The sequence below is a fragment of the Protomyctophum parallelum genome (genome assembly GCF_964188405.1).
Source record: "Protomyctophum parallelum genome assembly, chromosome: 5".
Classification (NCBI taxonomy): Eukaryota; Metazoa; Chordata; class Actinopteri; order Myctophiformes; family Myctophidae; genus Protomyctophum; species Protomyctophum parallelum.
Window position 1 is genome coordinate 42,387,935 of NC_139702.1, and position 17,691 is coordinate 42,405,625.

General features: G+C 40.3%; 2 protein-coding genes across 2 annotated transcripts; one reads left to right on the forward strand and one right to left on the reverse strand.

Annotated features, from left to right (window-relative positions):
* Window positions 1–401: 401 nt before the first annotated feature.
* LOC310858994 (small ribosomal subunit protein eS6-like) lies at window positions 402–3,968 on the forward strand. The gene is made up of 6 exons (XM_083765341.1): window positions 402–469; window positions 1,599–1,730; window positions 2,315–2,525; window positions 3,074–3,220; window positions 3,435–3,592; window positions 3,838–3,968. The coding sequence occupies exons 1-6, from the start codon at window positions 464–466 to the stop codon at window positions 3,934–3,936; spliced, it is 753 nt and encodes a 250-aa protein (XP_083621467.1). The 5' UTR covers window positions 402–463; the 3' UTR covers window positions 3,937–3,968.
* Window positions 3,969–4,303: 335 nt separating this feature from the next.
* Window positions 4,304–9,550, reverse strand: LOC310858384 (solute carrier family 22 member 7-like; the record flags this gene model as incomplete). The annotated part of the gene is made up of 11 exons (XM_083764493.1): window positions 9,532–9,550; window positions 8,916–9,398; window positions 8,320–8,423; window positions 8,009–8,163; window positions 7,687–7,855; window positions 7,468–7,591; window positions 7,004–7,113; window positions 6,595–6,809; window positions 6,297–6,405; window positions 5,982–6,188; window positions 4,304–4,364 (listed from the first exon to the last, which is right to left on the reverse strand). The coding sequence occupies exons 2-11, from the start codon at window positions 9,288–9,290 to the stop codon at window positions 4,304–4,306; spliced, it is 1,629 nt and encodes a 542-aa protein (XP_083620619.1). The 5' UTR covers window positions 9,291–9,398; window positions 9,532–9,550.
* Window positions 9,551–17,691: the final 8,141 nt, after the last annotated feature.

Consider the following 17,691-nt stretch of genomic DNA (forward strand, 5'->3'; position numbering starts at 1 on the left):
TTTCTTTTCTGTATTTGCACTTCTCCTAGCTGTCCAGCAGATGGTGGTGTTTGTCTCATCGGTCTAGCGTCCATCTTGGGCTTGGTTTGTAGATACTGTATATGTTTGGCAATTCAAAGGAGCTTTATTGGCATGAGAAAACATACTTCGATATACATTTATAATGGCAGTTATATTTGACTGACATACATAAAATGCTGTTGCAACGTTATTTCCTTTACCTGTTAATAAAAATGAAATGTACTATTAGGCCCCTGGGCCCTGGCCTCCAACTATAGCGTGCTCAACACCAGCAGTGCCGGACTAATTAATTAGTTGGTAACACATGTGAAGGAAGTGTAGCTGCTTGAAAAGCAGAGCTCGACAGTGCACTCACTTTACACACACTTCTCTTGTCCGGATCCATACCTGATAGCCTCTTTTCAGTGTGGCAGGAGATTGTGCTGTGTGTTAAGTTTTCAAGATGAAGGTAATTTAAATTTATTTTGTCATATTTTCACAGTTTATAAAATTATGTCGAATTTCAATCATTCGAGCTCTTCATCAACACGTGTAGCCTGTCGTGTGAAAAATATGCCTGTAAGACCGAGCTCTGAAAAGTGCACCAGCGGTCAAGCTTTATAACTTTTACCTATATGTATTCTATGGTAGATAATAATGATATATTTTATATCCAAACTAGGTGCGGAGTCAATAGTTATACACACTCTTATCTCTAGTCCATAGTATAGGCCTACTCTATAGCTATGGCGTATGGACTATTGGACGCCTGCTTGTCTATAGATTTAGAATTCAATAGTTTACAGTTGCTGGCTAGTTTGACTTACTTAACGTTATGGAAGTTATTACGGTACCTTGTGTTCTCAAATACAAGCAACTTAAGCAAGCAAACATTATCCCCCAGACCCCCACCTTGAGTCTAGGGGAAACTTAGCCTGGGGTAAACGCAGGGCCGGATCTACCATATGGGCACTTTGGGCACGTGCCCAGGGGCCCTTGGGCACCAGGGGCCCCTCAAAAAAAGAAGATTGGCTGTCACTCTGGGGGGGGGGGGGGGGGGGGGGGGGGATAGGCCAATATAACGGCATAAAACGGCTCCAAAAAACAGCAAAAATGTTACGCGCGGGTGAAGGGGGGGGCCCTTCGAGCTTCAGTGCCCAGGGGCCCTCAGAGGTGTTATCCGGCCCTGGGTAAACGGTATAGGCTACCCCTCCCTCGCCAGATTTGCATTGTGAAACTATGAAGTTTGTGCTAGACAATTTGCTGTAATGCTGACTTTGTGCCACTTGTCAAGTCGAGGAAGATCTAATTAACAATAAGGCACAGGGGAATAACGCATCTTGTTTAATGAATTGAACATGGTGGCCCCTCTTGTAAACTGTAGTGTGTAAGTGTAATGCTTAATTGGGTCGTCTCCACAGTTAACAACAGTCTTTGTTAAGTTTGTGCTTGAAATGTACTGTAATTCTGCAAACTGTTAATAAATATTTCAATTAATCAATTTATTAATACAAAAAGTGAGGGGTGCCCACTGGGGCTGCCAGCCTGCCACATGACGTCACTTCTAGGTTATTAATATTGGTGTATTTGTCTTGCAGCTGAACATTTCTTTCCCGGCTACTGGCTGTCAAAAGCTAATTGAAGTGGATGATGAAAGAAAACTTAGAATCTTTTACGAGAAGCGCATGGCTACTGAGGTACCTGCTGACCCTCTTGGAGATGAGTGGAAGGTAAGAAATTGTATATTAAACGCATGATTATAGATTTAGTATTTATGGTAATATTGTAAACCAGAAGCCCCTTGGACTTCCCTGTAGTAAAGGGGAGATGGCCTACTGTATGTGTTGCCATAAACTGGAGCTGCTCTACCTTGGTAATGTTACAGTTGATGGTAGTTTATACATCATGCATGCTTTGCATAACTTCCAAGACCTGCAATATCAGAAACAATAAATGTTATGTTCTAAATTTAGAACATGTCACTAGATTTTGTATTCATCATAATGCATGCATGACTTACATGTCATGTACTGCACATTGTAAGCACACCAGCAGACCCTTTCACTGCCCTGTCGTTAAGGGGGGATAGCTTGTTGCTATAGTAACTGTGGAGCTGCTTTACCAGATGCAACCTGACTTAACCATGTCTGAAGTTGAACTGCATTGCTCTCTCAATCACAAAATCTGAACTCTCAGCTTGGGAGACATTAAACCTAGCAAAGGATAAAATACTAGTTAGTGTTGCAATAGTTCTGCAATGTCGGACACATTAATGCAGTACAGTAAATGTTCATGTCATTATCTGCTCATGCAGGGCTATGTGGTGCGCATCAGTGGAGGCAACGACAAACAGGGCTTCCCAATGAAGCAGGGTGTGTTGACCCAGGGCCGTGTGCAACTTCTGCTCTTCAAGGGCCACTCCTGCTACCGCCCCCGCAGGACTGGCGAGCGCAAGCGCAAGTCTGTGCGTGGTTGTATTGTCGACGCCCACCTCAGCGTTCTCAACTTGGTCATCGTCAAAAAAGGTAATGCACTTATATAGGTTATTTTTGCAACGGATATGATTTGGACCTTGTCTGACATGAGAAATGAAACATTGACATGTCAACTTTTAGGCTTGATGGGGTTTGCTACTAATGGTTCCTGATTGCTTGGCGCAAGTAAAGGTGTCTGCAATCGCCTCCAAATTACTAAAATGGCGAGCTATGCTAGTTTACGATGGAGTTCTTACTGTTTGTATGCAACTTTAGAATGTGAAATTTGAGCTTTGTAGATTATCAATAATAATAATCACACTGCCTATATACATTTTTTCTGCCTATATAAACTTTTTTTCTTTTTTTTTTTTAAGATTTTTTTTTGCGGCTTACGCCTTTTTATTGATTTTTGAAGGGACAGACAGTAGGCTGACAGGAAACGGGAGAGAGATGGGATGACATGCAGTAAAGGCCGTGTCGGGTCCGGGAGTCGAACCCGCGGCACACTGCGACTGGATTACCAGTCCGGTGCCCAGACCGTTACGCTACGGCCTGGGCCTATATAAACTTTTCTAACTTGTGTGTTTCTCACTCAGGTGAGAAAGAAATTCCAGGACTGACTGATAGCACTGTACCACGTCGCCTGGGTCCCAAGAGGGCCAGCAAGATCCGCAAGCTCTTCAACCTGTCTAAAGAGGATGATGTGAGGCAGTACGTGATCAGGAGACCTGTGAAAAAAGAAGGTGAAATTTGGTACTGTGTTCTGTCCAGCATAATGGGTACAAATTGTATGTGCCTGTGTTTAGTGTGTCTGAATAAATGCAAGCATGGCTATGGCCTCCGAAAACATTCTTTAAGCCCCTACTTGGTTACTGGAGTCACCAGGGGTCTATAATTGCATCATCAGTGGCACATGGTAACGCGGGTCCTGATGCAGGCTACTTTACTCTCAATCAGGCAAGAAGCCCAGAACCAAGGCACCCAAGATCCAGAGGCTGGTCACACCTCGCGTGCTACAGCACAACAGGCGCCGCATTGCACTAAAGAAAAGGCGTGCCCTGAAAAACAAAGAGGAGGCCTCGGACTATGCCAAGATGCTGGCCAAGAGAATGAAGGTATGTGAAATAAATCGTCTAGTCATTGAGTTAAAAAGTTTGGTTGCTGTCAATTTGGTGCTTGCTGAAAATCCACAGGTTTATGCAGGAAAAAAAGTATAGTTTTTACAGCATTCCCATGCATCCTACAAAACTACTACAGGGCTTCTGTCATATACTTGGTGCAAATCACAATTTGTACAACTGTGCGATCATGAACTGTCCTGCAACTGTATTTGACCGACATGTTTTTGTTGTACAAACAGGAGGCCAAGGAGAAGCGGGCAGAACAAGTTGCCAAGAAGCGCCGCATTTCTTCTATGAAGGCAGTCGCCTCAAAAGCATCCACATCAAAAACTGAGTGAAGAAAATTACTGATGTGCACCACATAACCCAGCAAGATGTTTGTGCTGAAATTAATAAAACTAGTCTGAAATAAACATGTCTGCTAAATTCTTTCCCCCACTTTAGTTGTGAGTTTGTGACTGTAATATTAGTACTTAGATGAGGTGCACAAACCAAGACATTGAAGGCTTATGGCTTGATTTATACTTGGTTGTGCACCGAAAGTGACTGAGCTACAAGCTTGCAACATGTCTGCTCATGTCTCAGTCTGGAACTTTTTTTCTGTGCCCCCAGTATAAATCACATCTAGGATTTAAATGTGGATATGAGATGGATTCATAATCCAGTGTTAAGAGGGTAAATTGGAAACTGTTTTGACGGTATACTCTACTGCATTGGTTTTGGGTCTTTTGCTTCCTTGAGGTTTTGTATCTCCCTCTCCTGGATCCTGTAGGTCAGGAGATGGTGGCTTGTTTCAGAGTATATCTCAAAACGAGGTGGTATTCTATTTGTTGCAGGTTTCATTGCTTACAAAGTCAAACTATTTTTGCGTCAAGTTCCACTACAAAACACTTGCCAAATCTATCCACAAATGTTGTTTTGGGTTTGTGAGCAGCTACAGACTGTTTTAACTTCTGACATTCAATTAATTGCAGTTGGAGGGTGATTATGGGGCTGTGATGGTGGTGTTCTGACCACTACTTGCAGGTTCCTTTTATTTTTTTTATATATCCTATAGGATATCCTTCTCTTCCTGGAATGTTAGCATTTTGGAAAGCCATTGTTCTTGGAATTGCATCAATGGCTACGTTTACATGGACAGTTAAATCCCATTTTCATTCAGAATAAAAGTTAAATCCTATTAAAAGTTCTCATGTAAACACCTACAAAAACTTAAATCGGAATGAAAATGGTCAATCTGATTTAAACTTAGATCTGATGTAACTGACCAGTTTATTCCATTTTTAAATCCTATTGAAACAATTGTGGAATTGTAAACACTCATTCGGATTGAAGTTCATTCTGGTCTTTCTGTGCATGCTTGTTTCCATGTAATTGGTATGGCTATATTATGCTCTTGTTTTGCGATTAATATTAGAAACCTCTCATAGGCTACAGGATACATCAAATATAAAGTAATACGGCATAAGTGTTTTTCTATTTTACTGAAATGTAGTAAAGTAAAACAATTGGAAAGTAAAGTAGAAATACCTCAAAATTGTACTTTAGTACTAAAGTAAATGTACTTTCCACCACTGGACGTAAACATATCCTGATGTGGAATGAAATAATGGGATTTAAAAGTATTGTCCATGTAAACACTCATTCGGAATGACCTTTCCCATATAAACACGCAGCAAAAAACATTACTTCTGAATTAATTCATTCTGAAGTTTTCATTCTGAATGAAAAAGCCCTCATGTAACCGCAGCCATTGTTTGAAATGACCAAACCTGTCTACCTATGATTGGTAGGCACTGGGTTTCCAAAATGTCCACAGCCCTGCTCTGAAACTGAGCAAGCAAAACAGAAATGGTACCATTTTGATGTGCAATAATGAGGACCAAATATGAAGTTTAAGGTTGAAAATGGGAGAAGAGTTTCTTTCATTTCCTGTTTTGTACTGTCACAACCAAGAAGCCCCACAGGGGCTAATTTGAGGGTACATCGAAATCCAGAGGATGTGCTGCACTATATAAGTATAACACGAATCCATTCACTACAGAATGGAATTTGAATTACTCCCAAATAAACATTTCACTCTGTTAAATTCTTTATTAGAATTTGATGCTTCAGTTTATACTGTACATTGAAGAAAGAGGCACATCCACTGCAGGTGCAGGACCAGTCCACACTAACTTTGTGAAGCTCCCAGTTAAGGCTTTATTATAGATTAACGTTTTGACACATTCTTCATCAGAAATTCTAATGAAGAGATGGTTTATGTCCATTCCTTTTCATTGGTTTGTGATCTGTAATGTGGAAAATGTTTATAATTGAATGTTAAAATAAGCTGGTAAAATAAATCAGTTGAAATAATTTACAGTGCTGTAAGACTTCATACCGTGGCTGTTCAATGTCCTCAATGAACTCTGGTAGACGTCTATTAAGTGTTTCAGGCAAGAGTGTAGCAACTATTCCAGATCCAACTGCCATCATGCAATAAACCACAGCAGGCAGGGGCAGCCACACGTCATCCAATAGGGAGATGAGCGGGGCAATGGACACACCAAGCCGTGCCACAAATGAGGTGTATCCTAGACCATTCTGCCTGAATAATCAAACATCCCACATTACTCCATACTTGCAATATAACAGCACAGGTGGTAATTATTACACTGTGCTCAAGCTTGCTTTCATGGCTCTATTGCTGACTAACCGGACTACTGTAGGGTAGAGTTCAGTTGTGTACAAAAACATGATAGTAAAGGATGCTTCTGATAGGCCTTTACCAAGGACAGCCACAATGGTGCGAATTATGCCCATATCTGAAGGAAGACATGCAAGTGTATAATGAATTTGACAGTTCATACTTGCGTCGTAGCTTCATCAATAGTTTTATTTTCATTCAGAATCAGACCACACCATTGTGCAAACATTACAGTACAAGGGACATTATGAAATATCTGAATATTTGATCAAATCATTATTGTATATTGGTAGAAATAAAAAATTACCTTTTGGAACAAACAGGTTAATAAAAAGACAGGCTCCAGTTAGTAGCAATGCCCCAGCCTCACCAGGTTTCCTGCCAAACTTGTTCAGGAAGTAATAGACACAAACCTTTCCTGGAATTTCGATTGAGGCAAATATAATCTGTGTAAGGTATGGGTTTAACCCAAACCCAGTTAAATTCAGACTTATCCCATAATATGTACATGCAACTCCAAACCTGAAGAGTGGAGAAGACAGTTTCTGTGCATTAAAACTAGCATGTATTATTTGCTGTGAATATTCAACCAATATTGACCGATGGCAATGCATATCAAAGTCTTCATAAATAGCCACATGATTCTGTCTCTGTCAAAAGGGCTGTGATCATGACAATCGCACAATAGTATCCCGCTATATGGCATTGTTACTTACCATACTATCCCTGAACATATGGCAAGTTTTCTCATATTTGGAGTTCTCACAAGATCCAGAAATGTGTACTTTTTATCACCTCTTGCAACACTCTCGTTGTCTAAAAGGGCCTGTGAATAAACAGAACAAAAATAAATTGTTAATAATATATCTGGGATTGGTTTAGGTTGCTGTGCTTCTTCTCACTCCCAGGTGTTATGCATGATCATTACTCAATTCATTTTGTATATATTTGTTCTGCTTTCTGTATTATTTTGCATGATGAAGACGTAACGGTCGAAACGTGCCAATAAAATAAAGTAAGTCAATGGAGCTCTAAAAACAAGTGTGCTCATGTTCTTTCTCCCTAATAATAATAATAATAATAATACAATTTATATAGCACTTTTCTGAGTACTCAAAGTCGCTTTACAAAATGGAAACAAAACTTCTTGTAAAAGAAGAAATTAAATGTCTGTATTTACCCTTGGTGTGATGGTATCCATACATTTGGATTTGTTGTTCATTTTGGCACATTTCATGAGGTAAACATGAGCAGGTTCGACCTTGCCGTTAGCAAGGAGCCACCTTGCAGACTCTGGAAGCCACCTGAAATGTCAGCAACTTATTAACCTTTTGTAATGGGCTATAGCATGTATACTGTATATAAAATGTCATATACAGTATGATATAAAATATCCTACCACCAAGCAACAATGGACACTATCAAGGGTGAACTTGCTGCCAGGATAAGCATCCTCCATTCATTTACAAAGTAGGCAAACCCAGCAAGAATCCAGTTGCCAAGTGTCCAGTCTAGACTTACAATGATCCCAGCAAAGGTTCTGTGTTCAATGCCAAACCATTCAACAGCTGAAGAAACAAAAAAGCAGAAAAACATCTCTGTCAAATCCTTAACTTTCCTGCTCCACAAAGTAACCCAGAGGCTGGGGTTTTCTGAGAATGAATCTAAAACAAAATATATATTGTTTGTTTCCTCATCAAACAGGTTCAATGAATACTCACATAGAACAATAGAGATAATGCTTATCCCTGCCAGTGTCATTCCGTTGAAAAATCTCATGATGACAAACATGATATATGATGTGGATAATGAACTAACAACTGCAAACACCAATGATGACACGTAAGATACCAAGAGTGTCCTCCTTCGACCATATCTAGACAAAAATAAATTTTACAAGGTATAAGTGGTTAACACTTAAATGTGGGTTGCTAATTGATCGCAAATTAATTGTTACCAAGTCGTTCATTATTCTGTGTAGTAAAATAATGTTGTTACAGTGGTTACTACATGTTTGTAATAACTATCATACCTATCGCTGAGAAATCCAAACATAGGAGCTCCACACATAACTCCAATGAAGAATATAGTGGCTGTTGCTCGGGTCATCCATTTACTGCTGCACACAAGGTCCCACTTAAAATTAATTGACAAAAATAAAACATTTGTGCACACATTGTTTTAATCTCTTATATACTACACATCAAGACAGCATTTCTAAAGACATCTTTAGTAGAGTGGTCTATCTCTATAAGAAGTGCATTTCAGATTGCACTGCAGCATCACAGACTACAGGTATACTCATAGAAACGCATAAAACAATTCACTGTCCAGTGTTGTTTTTTCTCTCTTGTACTAAATTTAGAGTCCACAGGGTAATGAGTCTTAACGTTACATGCTCAATAGGATGTCAACATCAACAATCAAAGGGGAATGGAAGTTGTAAGAAGTTAGGGAGACTACATTCATTTAAAATATTAGAACATTTGCAAACTTACAATACAATATAACATCTTATCAAATCATTACATATCATCAGGGTCAACTAATTTCTCAGCATTGTATGGTTCTCTAATTTCATTTGTGATAATAAATACACATGAATCACCTATATTGAAAAGCACTTACCTCTGTAGCAATTGTAGATTTAAAGGTAGTGTTGTCATACACCCATCCAGTCTGACACAGAGTTTGTGTGACATTAGTATAGTTGGAGACGGACAAAAACTCATACTGAGGTTCTGTAAACATCTCACAGGAGCTTGGAATCCCATCCTGAACTGGAACCCCAACAGCAACCCTCTGTTCCTGGCTCAGATTCCTAAAGACACCTCCATCATCAAGATTGCTGAGATCACAGTGGTGAGAGGGAATGGCCGCTATGAAGTTATTCAATAAAAAGTGACATGGCAAAGTAATTCGAGAGAAGCTCTGAATCAAGATAATCATGATTTGGAATTTCCCAAATCCATTAATGTCTGAAAGTACATTGTCAAACTTCATCTCCCAAAACTTAGCTACAGTAGCAGGGGAATTGTTCAACAACTTCTGAGTTGGCTGCTCTACTTTATGCTGATGGTGTGTGTTACAGATTGGCTGAGTAGGAGGTTCCTGCAGAGACAATGTTTTATGCTGAGAAACACAAAATCAGCCTAAGATTTCATACCCATTAAATTAAATGTTGAATTTCAACAGTCACAGTAAGAAAAGTCATTAGAACAATATCAAGGATTAAAGGATTTACAGATATGTCCAGCAAGATTTGGAAAATGTATTTCTATCTTCAATTCAGTAGATTTGGCTGTAATCCCTAAAAATGGATCAGGCTGCAGTTGATTCAGATCACTGCTGCTCAGATCCTCATTAAGACAAGAAAGTGGATCACTCTAGTTCTTTGCATCTTTGCATTGGCTTTGTGTCTGTTAGGTCTGCTTTCTGTTCCCAAAGTCAAAACTAAACATGGCAAAGTCAGTTATTATGCAAAACATAATATATCCAAACATAGATTGTGCATTACATTCTCCCATTCATACAGTGGCGTGCACAGATAGACACTAGAGGGTGCTAGAGCACCACCTGCCCTTGCCCTCTGGACAGCAATGTGCCCTTTTGAAAAAAAAGGGAAAATAATTGTACAGTGTACAGTATGTGGACCATGGTGACATTGATCAATTATTAAAAAAATATCTTCTAATATATTATTTATGCCCCAAAATCTATAAATCTCACACCATTAAGGCAACCGGCCGGTTCCACGCACTGCACAAGGTTCCTTTTTTCACTTGAGCACCTGCCCCTCTAAATGTCTGTGCACGCCACTGCATTCATACACCGATGGCAGAGGAAACCATGCAAGGCACCGCACCAACCTGAGCAATTAGGGGTTCAGGGTCTTGCTCAAGGACACTTCGACCCTATAACTCGAATGAGTCCGGGATCGAACTGGGAACCTTTCGGCTACCATCCGGCCGCTCTACCCCTGAGCCACTGTGGCCATCCTAAGAGCTGTTTTCCGCCCACAATGCACAATGCACCACAACATGGAAAGTGGAGGCATATAAGTCTTCGTTATTTTCAATCAGAGAAAACGTCTGCTTGCTGCTTCCTTTCACTGAGGCGCTTAATTCATTTTTTGTGTTGCACTTATTCTTCTTCAATAATTATTTTTAATTATATTATATAATTATATAAGTCATTTTATTATGTTTTTCTCTTGCAATACGTTTGTTTGCTGTGCTTGCTGTGGTTTTGTTGTTTTGAATGTTATGCTATCTATGCTGCTGCATTGTCTGTAAGGAAGCCAAAACAAAAATAAGTTTTACTCTTATTTACCTGTACACAAGAGTAACAATAAAGTACAACCTTGTCCCCACACAATATGGAGACACATTTACTTCCCAATGTTAAAAATTATTTTGTATCAACAGGAAAGTTTATCTCACATAAGTACAGTAGGTTAATGTTTATTTTTCCTTGGCACTGAAGCCTTTTCGGTTGGGTGTGAGATGCAATGGTCTGCCAATGACGTCTGGTCACAAATCATCTCTTAATTGATTATGTCTATCTGTACTGTACTGTACTGTACTCATCCATGACTCCTCTCTCACATCTCTGTAAGTCATTGACTCAAACCGGTCCATGTATGGGCAACCTGTCAAAGAGAACAAGGTATTCTGGGCTTACATCATCTGTTTACTCATAATACTATCTAATTTCACATTTGGTATCAGCCATTAGAAACAATGTGGAGTTATTGGAATCAATGGAGATGCAATTTTACACATTCACATTATGATCTTATAAACAATTTAGATAATTGATAGTTTACAAAATCTGCAAATACAAAAACCTGGGTTAGTACTTCAATCTTCCCACTTTGCAATTGGATCACAAATAAATACTTATATAAAACCATGCAAAATGGGAATGCTAATACTTTAACCTGAAATTTCTAACTTGAAACTTTTAAATTATTCCTATTACTAAAATTAGACTGGAAAATGATGGCTCAAATAGCAGCACCAGCCATAATCCCTTCCCTCTTAATATGAAAAACATGAAAGAGTGAGACCACTCTTCAAGGAGGTGGGTACTTAACCTGGTCAACTCTATTAGAAAAAATATTCAGTCAAGAATTTCCATGCAGGCAGATCTGAAGTCATGACAATTGAGGCACCAGACAGAGACTGACGAGGCTAGTTTTGTGCAGTCGTTTCTACTTTTGTAGTAATGTATCACCAGGATTAAAAACTTAATCAGTGCTGATCTGCAGCAATAGTTACAGATCAAGTGGAAGCAGGACTTAAATATTTCAATGCTTGATACTAGCTACTGATTCTTCAATGAAGGTAAGCCATATTCCATTGATTACTGTAATTGACACTATTAAGGGCTTAAACAATTCACATGAAAAAAAAAGCACTATTAGAATTACTTAGATTTTTACTAATTAAGTATTTGTGCTGTGGGCTTTGGCATAGACAGTATTTGTAATAAGAACAGTAATGAGGAAAAGAAAAGTAATGGGCTACTGTAGATAGATGTTCTCTTTTTGTTTACACTTTACAGCCTACATCTCTACAGTCTACAGGAGTTTCTCAATGTGTATACTATAATTGAAAACATATGAATACACAACATTACAGCCTATGGCTAATATTCCTTGTTTCCCTTGTTATTTTACCAGTAAGGGCAAGAAGCGACCTCGCCCTTCACATCCGCCTAGGTGACAGCAGACTGCTGGGCGAGCGCTGGCACTTTGGCATGGTGGGTCAGATCAACATATGGAATGAATTCTGTACTGGCTATACAGTATATGGAGTGTGTCTTGAGTGTACAGTGTACAGGGTTTGATGTGGTCAGATCAACATATGGAATGTCAGAACAGGTCAGCTCCATATGAGATCTAAGGGTGGCAGTGGGGGCAGTGTCTTGAGTGTACAGGGTTTGATGTGGTCAGATCAATATGGAATGTCAGAACAGGTCAACTCCATACTGCATATGGAGATCTAAGGGTGGCAGCGGGGGAAGTGTCTTCAGCGTACAGGTTTTGATGAGGGCACAGTTGGGGCCGGGCCTTAATTTTCGGGCCTGATGAGAACTGTAAGTGGCAGCGGGGGCAGTGTCTTGAGTGTACAGGGTTTGATGAGGGCCCAGGTAGGGACGGGCCTTCATTTTCGGACCTGTTGAGAACTCTAGTTTTTGCCGGCTGCCGGGCGCGGCTGCACTAATAACTTTGGGGCAGGCCCGTCTAGAGTTTAAATGGACAGGTATCAGTCAAAAGGGAGACATTGAAGAGGAAGGATGGATGGGGAAGGATCAACATATGGAATGTCAGAACAGGTCAGCTCCATATATGGAGATCTATAGGGTTTGAGGTCAGATGTAGAGTTGCTGGCCAATATTGATGACATCAGAGATCTCCATATATGGGCTTAATATTGATGACATCAGGGATCTCCATCCCTGATGATGTCACATGATGTCACGAGAGGTGACCAACCAACTGACTGACTGACTGACGGTTAATGCACGATTTCATAGTAATAATTTGTTTAAAAGGTATTCAAAAACATTCCTAGATGCTTGCCTTAACGGCTCAGTGGAAAACCTGACATTCCATGTCTAACATGGAAAAATCTAATCTTCCAAAGCATATAAAGTCACAGGGTCACTCAAAGCCCAGACACAGAGATCACCCGCCTGCCATGCTGTACTGGCATTTCCATGGCAACGAGGTAACTGTAAGTTATTGCCTTACTAGGAAGCAGAAAGTTCTGGCTGCGATAGAGTGTGAAGCTGTGTTCCAACAGTCTCTACACATTAAGGTGGTTTATTGACAACCATGTACTTGATTGATTGATTGAAGTATTTATTAACAGTTTGCAGAATGGGTACATTTCACATGAAAGCACAACTCAATACAAAGATACTGTGGACGACACACTGATTTACACTTGTTTACAACAGGGTCCACCATTTTCAATTCATCAGAACATTTAGAGACGTACAAATATACACTTCTATAGAACAGGAAATCATGTAAGTTGGTAACAAGGGAAAGGAAACATACAGTAAGGGGATTCAGATTTTACGGGGGCCAGTTTCGAGTACCTGTGTGACACCCAGTGGTGGAAAGTAACTAAGTACATTTACTTAGTACTGTACTTAAAGGACCACTTCACCACTTTTCAACTTATCTTCATATAATAGGTCCTCACTAATAATCATGATAAAATGGCACGATTATTTTCTACTCAGTCTCATAGGAGGGCTGTGGGCAGTTCAGAAACTGTCCTCCAGTGACATCATCATTAGGCAGATTTATTTTTAAACAAGATATATTTACAAAAATGTTTAGATTTTCATTATCGTGAGAACGATGGCTTCCACTTTTGCATTGCAACTTTTCAGGACTAGAAAGCCTGCAGTTTCTATTAGCTTGTATTCCCCATCGATGATGTCAGTGTAGGACGTTTTCTAAACTGCCCACAGCCCTCCTATGAGACACAGACAGAGTATAAAATATTTTCTTTTCATGATTATTAGTGATTATTGATTGATTCAGTACATCCTGTGATATTTTGTGGCCAGATGTAATTTCCTGGGGTCTAATAGGACTAAAGTAAATTTAATCTTTGACTTAATCTAATAACAACCTAAAACATGAACCTTGGTTGAAAAAAAACTAAAGCTAATTGTCCTTTAAAGGTAGATATCACTTCTTTTTTGTTTTGTTGTGATAATCCTCCCAACTATAGAGTGTGCTGATCATATAAGGAGTTCCTCCCTGTCCCTTAACCCCTGGGGTCAAAAAACCTTAGGTTTCGTTTTTGGCTAGGTGGCCCAGCCTTCATCCAATGAGGATAGAGAGAGGCCTTCCGCAAATCATAATCGAGCGGGGACGGGCCTTGGTGCACGTGTTGTTGGCCTGTTGCTGTCCCCCCACTGTAGTGCGTGCATCTGCACATCTTGTTATCGGGACCGGGGGGGTTTCCAAATCACCCAAATCACTGAATGCTCAAAACTTTTGCATTCAAACTTTTAATAGGGATTATTTATCTTGAAATGATACATAAACAACAATAGCCACTTTTGAATTGGCCTAAACTTTGTGCACCAGAATATGAGTTCTAATTTGAATATAATCTTTACATGAATATTCCCTGGTTATCTCCACCAGGCCGAAGGCATGGGCAGTGAGTATATTTTGTACTCCGTCCGTGTGTGTGTTTGTGTGTTTGTGTGTGTGTCGGTGTCCGTGTGTCTGTCCGTCTGTGGACAGCTAATCTCCAGCACCGTTGGCTTGATCGCAGTCATACTCTGCACACACACTCCCTGAATGCCACAGCTGAACCTCTGCCCCAAGGTTTTCACTTTGGCCTCTTATAGCGCCACCAGGAGGCCGCTTTGTGCAAAAAAAAACTTTGGACAGTACACCTACAGATTTTGTCCAAACATTACGCAAATTTGTACACAGTCTCTCTAGAGCCATTCAACGAAACGGGTCTTTCAGATTTTTCAGACTCCATCCTGATTGGCTAATATGGCTTCCAAAGTTTGCAAGAGTGCAAACTTTGTATGCACACTCCCTATAGGACAAGGAAAAACCTTTGCCTGGAATTTTTCACATCTGCTCTTTATAGTGCCACCAGGAGGTCGACATATGTAAAACACATTTTCTAAATATTACTCCTTTTTTATCCAAATTTCATGCAAATCGGTACACATGCTCTCCATAGTCATGTGATCAAGACGGGTTTGTTTGATTTCTCATAATCCATCCTGATTGGCTACAATTGGCTTATAAACTTTTCAGGAGTAGCCCACTTTGTACCCGTTTTGTACAAATCGCCACAACTCCTCAACGCAGCGTCCGATTGCGGTGAAACTGTGCATGCATATTCCCACTAGGTTGAGGAAGAAATGCCACTTGACAGTTTTCAAACCGGTGTCATGGTGGCGCTACAACAGGCCAAGTCTCACACACACACACACACACACACACACACACACACACACACACACACACACAAACATGTTTATATTACTCCTAAACATTTTGCCAAACATCACACACACTCCTGTCCTCCTGGTGGAGACCTTTTTCTAGTTTTGTTTTGCAATATAGCCTATAGTAGCCAAAAAGTGAACCCGGACATGTTGAGTACACCAAGGTTTATGTTACTGCTGGATGCTAACTTGCATAATGTTGGGCAATTTTCATAATTGGCATAATATGTGACCATACCATTAACAACCTATAGAAGGTAAAATATTCAAAATGTCATCATGCTTTATCTAGCATGTGATGTGTCAAACTAGGGGGTTTTCATGATGCTGAATCCATTCCAAGCATTAGTTTTGCAAAAAAACACTCATTAGCACTTGCCCAAATGTGCTGACATCATCAATTTGTGATGACGGCATCAATTTGTGATGACGGCATTGGCTGTTTTTAGCCCAATGAGTGTTTTCTTTTGCCAAACTAATGCCTGGAATGTTTGCATCATGAAAACTCCCTAGTTTGACATGTCACGTGCTACATAAAGCATGATTGATTGATTGATTGATTAAATATTTATTAACAGTTTGTAGAATTACAGTACATTTCAAGCACAAACTCAATACAAAGACTGTTAACTGTGAGTGGATGACCCAATTAAGCATTACACTTGTTTACAACAGGGTCCACATTGTTCAATTCATCAAAACATTTAGAGACATACAAATAGACACTTCTTTGTAGTTAAAGAACAGAACAGGAATTCATCATATAGGAAGCAAAGAGGGAAAAGATACATATACAGTGAGGGGAAAGGGTGGTGGGGATTCAGATTTTACAGAGGCCAGTTTCGAATTGCAGCCATCCGTAGGTGCCCTTTGAGAGCGGTTTTGAAGGAGTCAAGGGATTCACATGTCTTAATGACTGTTGTACATGGTTTGTTGCACTCCCTCTGGTGTTGTGGGTGTGGACTTCGTTTACATTAAGGAAGTATTTAGACAGGTACATGGGTATCTTAGTGGTGTATCGAATCTTGTGGACCAGACCCATTGCAAGATGCTGTACTCTGTCGTCGACCCTAAGCCATCCCAGCCTGTCAAAGTGGGCGTGAGGCCAAGTAGGAGCCTGACCAGTTTGTTTTGGGAGGTCTGGAGCCTTGTTTTAAGTGCCTTTGAGGTGCTGTGGTACCAAGAGGTGGATGCATAGTCAAAGAAACCTTGTACGAGGGCTCCTGTTAAGGTCTTCAAGGTGTTTTTGTTGACCAGTGAGGAGATCCTGTAAAGGAATCTTGTTCTTTGATTGACTTTTTTGATTATGTTGGTGGCCATTTTATCACCGGAAAGATTGGCCTCCAGGATGGAACCTAGGTAGGTAATTTCATCTTTCTGTGTGATAATGTTGTCACCCACTCTAATCAAGAAGCCATCTGCCTTGCTGAGATTACTATTTGATCCGAAGAGAATGGATTAAGTTTTTCCCAGGTGTAAGGATAGTTTGTTATCAGCGAGCCAGGTGCAGATTCTACCGAGTTCAGAGCTGAGGGTCTTTTCAACCTGCAGTTTGTTCCTGTCCGAGACCAGCAGTGCTGAGTCGTCTGCGAACAGGAACAAGTTGCAGTCACAAGCTGATGTCATGTCGTTAACATATATTAGGAACAGTAAAGGCCCTAGTATGCTTCCTTGTGGGACGCCACAGCTCACTGGGAGGGGGGGGGGGACAGCAGTGTTCCGTTCACCTCCACCATCTGTTCTCTCCCCTCCAGGTAGGATTGCATCCAGCTCACTGATGTGCTATCAAAACCAATAGCTTTAAGCTTGTTAACCAGTATGGAGTGGTTCACGGTGTCAAAAGCCTTTTGGAGGTCCAGCATGACCATGCCGCAGTACTTTCCAGCATCCACCTCGTGTTTGATGTGGTCGCTCAAATAGAGGAGGCATGTGTCAGTGGAGTGGGATGTTCTGAAACCAGATTGGAACTCGTACAGCAATTTATTAGTGGCAAGATACTTTTCAACCTGTTCATAGACTATTTTTTCCATCACTTTCGAGATGGAGCTTAGAATAGAAATAGGGCGGTAGTTGCCGGGTTCTAATTTACTCCCTTTTTTGTACAGGGGGGTTACTTTGGCCAGTTTAAAATCTTGGGGGACCTGTCCCTGTTTGATGGAGAGGTTTACTATGTGGGTGATGACTGGAGCTATGGAAATGGCTCTGAGTCTCTGAGAAATTTGGAGGGTATATTGTCATGGCCAGTGGCCTTTTGGGGTTGGAGGGCACTCAGTTTTTTAAGTACCTCCTCAGTTGTTACCATTGCCATTTTAAAATCATTTTTACAAACACCTAGGTTTTTGTAGAAGGCTATGATGAAATGTTTTGAATATTTTGCCTTCTATAGGTTGTA